The sequence below is a fragment of the Paramacrobiotus metropolitanus genome, unplaced genomic scaffold, assembly GCF_019649055.1.
Source record: "Paramacrobiotus metropolitanus isolate TYO unplaced genomic scaffold, Prichtersi_v1.0 Parri_scaffold0000136, whole genome shotgun sequence".
NCBI classification, from domain to species: domain Eukaryota; kingdom Metazoa; phylum Tardigrada; class Eutardigrada; order Parachela; family Macrobiotidae; genus Paramacrobiotus; species Paramacrobiotus metropolitanus.
Window position 1 is genome coordinate 182,123 of NW_026570356.1, and position 7,251 is coordinate 189,373.

At 42.4% G+C, this 7,251-nt stretch overlaps 1 protein-coding gene across 1 annotated transcript; it reads left to right on the forward strand.

The window, feature by feature from the left end:
* The first annotated feature begins 1,212 nt into the window (after nucleotides 1-1,212).
* On the forward strand, nucleotides 1,213-2,267 carry LOC129599048 (uncharacterized). Its single transcript, XM_055497179.1, has 2 exons — nucleotides 1,213-1,554; nucleotides 2,111-2,267. The coding sequence occupies exons 1-2, from the start codon at nucleotides 1,314-1,316 to the stop codon at nucleotides 2,239-2,241; spliced, it is 372 nt and encodes a 123-aa protein (XP_055353154.1). The 5' UTR covers nucleotides 1,213-1,313; the 3' UTR covers nucleotides 2,242-2,267.
* The last annotated feature ends 4,984 nt before the right edge of the window (nucleotides 2,268-7,251 follow it).

Here is a 7,251-nt window from a genome sequence, read left to right on the forward strand (position 1 = left end):
AATTAGAGAACATGCGGCATGAACGCTAATATTACAAAATGTTTTGCGGTTCAGAAAATGCATCGATCTACGTATGTTTCTAACCAATTTTTTCTCCCCATTTTGTTAATGAAATATGTGCATCTGTAATTGCAGCTCATTCTGTTAAAAAACAATAATCTCCAATGAAAATTTACGAAGGCGACATGACACCATTCATTGGCCTCTGTCGGCATCTTTAATTCCTGAGATCAAAACTGGGTCCATCAGAATGAACGGATTTTCTGGGTACCGTTCGTCGTCGTATTTATCAGAATTGTATAAAACCAATTTCACAGATTAGGTTTATATATCAACACACGCACACACACCTTACACGTAGAAAACTGGTTACTCCAGTGAAAACTGTTAGGCATTTGCGAAGGCGGCGGTATTGACAAGCTATTGAAAAGTTAGGCAAAATCTGATTTTCTGAGTAAAAGAAACATTTTAAAATCCAATATTGATTTTTACTGAATACCGGAAATTTGTTATACCTGGATTTACGGTGCCAGTTCCTGGCAAACCTCACATTCCGCCACCCACTTGAGTGGCAAAACGGGCATATGATAAGTGTTCTAAGGATTGCTCAAGCACAGCAATTTTTTAATTGCGCGAAAACCTATCTGTTAGTTGAACGCTGTTTGTCATGATGCACTATTATTTTCGCACTTTCAGCATATTTTCCGGCTTCAGGAAAGTTGGGCGTATCGCGAATTGTCCACTTCAAATTAGTATCTCGAATCAACCTAAACTTGCCATCAGCTGCAAAAACTTGATGTTTACGAACACATCACCAGAGAAAACCCTAGACGTTGGTCGTATTATCAGAAAATCCCGGGGATTATGTGCGACAAAACTGCATAGGGTGAAGTGCTGTCTGAAAACGGTGCGGCGGGTTTAAAGCATATGCTGACCACAGCTTCGACTTCACTCGAATTCTAGAACATGACGGTATAAAAGTGCGCAGCAAGCCGGTATCAAGCCTGTACCTTTCACTTTATATAAGTTCATTTTGATGGTTGTACTAAATACAAAGCATGTACGGTAGGCTGTTGCTCTGTGTAACCGGTTTTTGGTTGCTGTGGACTATCAGTGGCGACGATATACCCTACAGCAATGTGTCCGTAGCGTTGCCAAACCAGTCTTCGGATCTATGGTATGCTAAGATTCCTTTGCCGTGGGAGCTCGACATCAGCAACGAAGAACTGGCGATTGCTCTGGAAACGTTAAGTACAAATGTTGGTCTTTCATATCGCCATGCCCTGCAAGTACTCGGTAACTACAGCGAGCTGATGGCCAGTTCGCTGCCGCTGTGTCCCCAGGACGGATTTCCCAGCTGCGCCAACTGCAAACCCGGAACCGCTCGTGACAGCCTAGTGATGACGCAGTGTTGCTTTGCGCACAACTGGGCTTGGGTGAATAATCAATCCCTCCGCGACGTTTACCCGTATAATTTATATCTGGATCCGGTGACCAACACCGGTGCGGAGCTTCAGCGAGACATACACCTGACAGAACCTGATCGCTGGCATTGTGAGTACACAATTTGGTTGTGAATTTGTAACCATTAATGTTCATTCTGTAGTTTAATAACCGATACCCTGCAACCAGCGAGCTCCGGACAAAAGGATCGGGATAGTGGATACTTTGCTAGACGTTTCCGAAGTGTTAATGTGTATTTATTAAAGGTTTCAAACTTCAGCAACTTTCCAAATAACATAAAGTTGTAATACGTACAATATTTTTAAAAAGTTTCCAAGTTAAGATCCGTTTATATTAATTGGGCAACCCAGAGTCAAAGCGACGAATGTTGCACCTACGAGTTAATCGGGTATTTCGAGTGTAGACTGAAAAAAGCGATTTTGTCAGCCGGGACCGATTTTGTCCCATGAACACGGAAATTTTAGATTGCTGGTCTGGTGTATTAGTCATGTATGCGTCAGAAAGGAAACAGCGCCAATAGCGACCTACACTGACAAATTGACAATAACAATAATAGTATTCTAACAATTTCTGTTTTAATAGCCGCAAACGCGGAATAGTGTTTTGAAATTTTATTTTTGCTGAGCGGAATAATAATGTGCTTTAGCGGATCCATGCACCGGCGAGCCAGCTGACTCCATTCCCAATGGTCCCTACATTCCATGGCGCAAGAGAAAGCCGCAACTGATCGAAACAGTTATTGATTCTCAAGGAAAGACTTACAAACTTATCCAGTAGGATTCGTGGACAATCGATCGGTTAAGAACAGAGCATTTCATTTTCCTAAGGTTGCTAGCAGACTACAGGTTTCTAAATAATGAGAATAATTGAAAATCCTGTGTGACATTTATCGGTGGTCCAATTGGTTGCCGTTTATCAGTGTTACACAATAAAAGTAATTAATAAAATTATGAAATTACCCCAAATGTTCAAGTAAGTAATTTACGCGGATGTTCAATTAAGTAATCTCGATCTACAGCCTTTCTAAGATAACGTTTAAGTCTGGCGGTGCCGCGGTAGTAAGGGGAAATGCAGCGGCTGTTTTGCGTACACTTAACATGCGTCCTAAAATTACCAAAGACAGTAAGTAACGATTTTGGTTGTTTTTCCAATATTTAAATTTGATCATTTTTAGTTAGTGTAAATCGGCGCAGGCGCATTGTTATGCATGCAGGCTGATGCCAATAAAATGATTAGTTATTTACGCGGACAAATGCTGCCGAGAATTAGGCTACAAAATTACTGCATAAAAATATGTTTCATCGTATCTGTAATTTCTGATACTTAATTGAACCTGGCACTTTGTATCTGTAGATGCTGCACGCACTTTAATATTACATGCGGTCATGCCGGTAACACTCGAATCAATGCCGTAAAGCATTGCGCTTTTGTCAATAGCCTATTTCAGATTGCATACGGTAGAGGCTCCGTTCATAGACTCGAACGGCGTCAGATAATCAGTACGTTGGCAGGATGAGAACTGCTTCAGATCTTTGTGCGGCTGCACTTTGGTCACGTACAGCAACGAAAAAATTAATCGAGTCGAGTGCGCGCGAGGACGTGACCACCCTGCTAACGGTCGGCGGTCTGAGTGCTCAAAAAAGATCCACGGGCAGCATACGCTGGCCTGCCATTCACTCATGTGTCTGAGCCGTTGCAAGCATCCGCGTAAGGCAGATAGTTTTTACGCGTTACCGCACGACGCTAGGTTACAGCTGCTAACGTCGCGAGCGGACGTAAAACAACCCGGAACCGAAGGTTCCACATGGAACCGGAGCCGAAACTAACACAAACCGTGCAATCTGAAATAGGCTAATGACTGAATGACGTACAGTATGACTAGGTTTCTTCATAATCGTCGACAATAAAAACGGCCGGGATGCGTGAGCAGCAGGGCCCTCACAATCAGGACAGGCATATTCCAGGTTTCTCTGGTTCTGGTTTGGTGACGGTAAGCGCAAGCCTGTTCGGATATTTACCACAAATCAATACAACACGAAAATCGCAAATTCAGCGGTTATGCCACAATTCATATTAAGACGCGCCACGCCATACTGTTTACGATTTTACGGGGTGTATGCATGACGGATTTAGCAACGAAAGATTGGCCGCGAACGCGGGAAGCTGAAAACGGAGTACGTTGGAGTTTCGATGATGGCGTCGGACTGGCACTTTCGCCATTGTATTGTTACAGCTTCTTATCGCGCGGGTCTGATTTTGTGATGCGAAAAATTAGAACAAATATTAGCACTGTATCGCGTAAACCCGAAATTTTTCAAATGTTTCGACTGATATCAGATAATCAATGATTCCGTTCTCGAGTGTAGAATTGACCTACACAAAGCCTTCTTTTTTCTTTATAGCCCATTGTCTGCGATGCCGCTAGTATAAATCTGCAGTTATAAATTAATAATCACTTAACAAAACTCCGTGCGCGGCACGGTTTGACAACATCAGTACGCCAGATGTAATTATACAGTGTCGTATTATTTGGGTTTGCTCCAACTATTATCTGTCTCTCTATCTACCAAGAATGCACCTGAACACGCGAAAAAATTGATCAAAGATGGAGGAATCGCTTAAATTTTGCCGTTGTGGTAGTTTACTCTAATTTCAAAATGATCGCTAGAAGCTACTTAGTCATATTCTGTGCATTTCAAGTAGGAATATTTTAAGTGGGAGTACGGAACTTTCAAAACCGGCCCCGAAACTGGTGCTCATTCTGCGGGATTTTTTTAAAACGTGTTGACGTTCTGGGCAATTTATGCTTATGGTTGGATGTTTGCCAAACCAATTTTCTGGAAAGTCAGGGGGATACTACGGATACAAGTGAAAAAATATTACAATCCAAAATTTGCCGCGTACGGAGTTGTCCATTTCTAAAATTGTTATGAATTTAACAGCTTTTGATACTGCAAATTGTGCATGTGTCCAAGTTTTGAAAGCAAGCCGATATTTGGAGATCCGGTATCAATCAAATCCAAATTGTGTTAACTTACTAACAACTAGGTGTTAATATTTGCATAATTTCCACTGCCTGCGAGCCGCATAGAGTCACTTTATCACGCGTATCTCGAAATGCGTATGAGTTATTTTTTCAAATTGCCCTGTGTCCGAGCAAAAATCTTTTTCCGGCTTGTCTCACGAAGACCTCAAAGTTAAACGTTTTAGAAAAATAAACTTTAGAGGCTTCCGGTGCGTGACAGCCATGACGTGAAAATCTATACGAATGACTACAGCAGTACAAGTACAGGGAAGTGTAAAATATGACTGATTTCCCCCTATATACACGTATGGACAATCCCGTTTTAAATCTGCACGTACAGCCGGTACAATCAAAGTCGCCTAAAAAATTATCAAGTATCAGCAGCTATCGTGCCAAAAACAATGTATATAAAGTGTGCTGTACATTATACAAAATTTAATGTAGATGATGCGACTCATGCGAGTAATAATACTAACATCATTAGTTGCAACTTTCAATAAACAACTGTGTTTGGTATTTGGCATAATATTCATTTGTCGCTGGCCGATAAAAGCAGACTAGCAGTGCCGTTGATTGTTATTGCAGTTCACAGTCTCGGTTATTAGAATGCCTATTGAGCCAGAACCGTACTGACACAAAACCCAACAAAACAAGCGATACACAAACAGTGGCCACATTACGTATACCGTAATTATCGAATTAGAAGCCCAGGGTTACAAATAAATCAAATGACCCACGGGGTGGGCTCCAATTACGGGCATGGGCTTGTATTTAGGTGGGGGCTTCAATTTTTCAAACCAGCTTTTTGGCATTTTTTAATATGGGCTTTACGGTATTTATTAAGCCCATGGGCCTCTATTTCGGGGGGGGGGGGGCTTATAACTTTCAAACGACCTTAGGGGTGGGCTCTAATTACGGGGGGGCTTGTATTTTGGGGGGGGGCTTCAAATTCGATAATTACGGTAATTATATATTACAAGAAACAGCCTCGGCTTCGCCTCCGCATATCTTGTGGTCCATGGTAAGTTATTTTGATTTTCAATGAATATTTACGAGTTTAACATATTTTGTCGAAATATTAACGGTACATCGCAATAGCGCAAAAAATCGGATTATTTGTAAAAACACGGATTTTATTTTTTAATATATAATACAGTATACGCAGTGACAGTAATGATCACTGTGTATTAAGTGCAAATTGTGCAATGATATTAAGTACTATTATTAAGACGCATGGATATGCCGTCTAAAAACCGCTGAATGAGCGCTGACATGAGAAATGATGCACTGCTAATGTCCCTCGATCGCGATACAGGCTCTTGATCTAGGAGATCCAGGATTTGAGGATCCCTAGAATAATATATACAATTTATGTTAACGGTTTTTATACCACTGGGTATATGAGTAATCCGACCGCGTAAGACTATTACCGTATTACATACTCATATAATTATAGTGTTACAGAACGGTGATCACACATACCGACCTACGTACACACATACCGACCTACGTACACACATACCGACCTACATACCGACCTACGTACGGCAGTGGTTTATAAGGGACCATCCAGAAATTATATAATGGAGGTAAGTGAATGCACCGTAAATATGGTCTGCCGTTCCATGATAGGTGTACGTTGTACTTGTAGAGGGGTGAACGTTATAAAGAGAACTGCCCCTGTGTTATAACATGCCGGATAGTCCGATTCCCAGCTGTACGCACCTAATAAAGTGGTGAACGTTATAAAAGGGTGTACGTTGCGAGGGGTTTCACTGTATAACTTAGTGCGTGAGCAGCGTGACCGACGGACAGATTAGTGCGTGACCGACATGACCGACAAAAATTCCTGTTATCTTGACCATAGAGGACTTTCACTTCGCTTCGGTCGATTGCGCATAATTATTATGTAGTTTCTTGTTTTTTATGTAGTTAATTGCTGGTTCTCTGTAATAATCTGCCAAAGGTGGTAACTGAGAGGAGTGCGCGCTTCGCTACATTGTGGAGCCGATTGGTAACGGAATCAACCATTTCCCCTTTGTGCGTGATGCGCAAGGTTCATGGCCGTTTGCTTGTGTTTTCCTGCGCCTTTTTGTGTAGTATAAGATGGAAGCTATCGCCCTATCTTTACCTGTACTTAGGGTGGGTCACAAATTCGAAGCGAATCTATATAGCTAGTTACCAGGGGGAGAAGAGTATTCCAAACCGTGAATTTTGGCATTACGTAATTTATGGATGGCCCCTAATGAGCATCGCCCGGTGTTCGGCCGTACATTCTGTAAAGTAAAATCATGACTGGTGCGTCGGTGTTTTACTGGCACCGTTAAATATTGGCCTTTATCGTCATTGTACATCTAAATTGTTCTTCTTATTAGTGCACGAACATCAAGTTTTTCCCACATACGTAGCTGGTTGGCCCACCCAGTATGCTACAAATACATTGTTAAGGCCAAGTCGTCATGCGTGGCATTTTTCCCGATCGGCTAAGTATGCACATCATGGCGCCTTCTGTACAAACTGCGCCGGGCGAACGGCTGGTCTGGGATCCGGTTTTTGTATCAAACATGCCAACGGCCACCTTGCATGCAGAGTGCTTGAAGGCGTATCTGACATATCGGATCGCCGCACCGCCAACCACATTATTAACGAGGAGGCCTTAAGAATATGTGGACGCCACGCAGATCGTACGAACAGTCGTTGCCGGCGGCGTGAAAACCTGAGGCTGTCATTATCGAGTGCGAAGTGCAGCGGGTGTTCGCCAC

Excerpts from the sequence above, each read along its gene's own strand:
- LOC129599048 (XM_055497179.1), top strand. The coding sequence starts at position 1,314 with ATGGCCAGTTCGCTGCCGCTGTGTCCCCAGGACGGATTTCCCAGCTGC. Across the intron at positions 1,555-2,110 it reads AGAACCTGATCGCTGGCATT|CGGATCCATGCACCGGCGAG; the intron begins GTGAGTACACAA and ends AATGTGCTTTAG.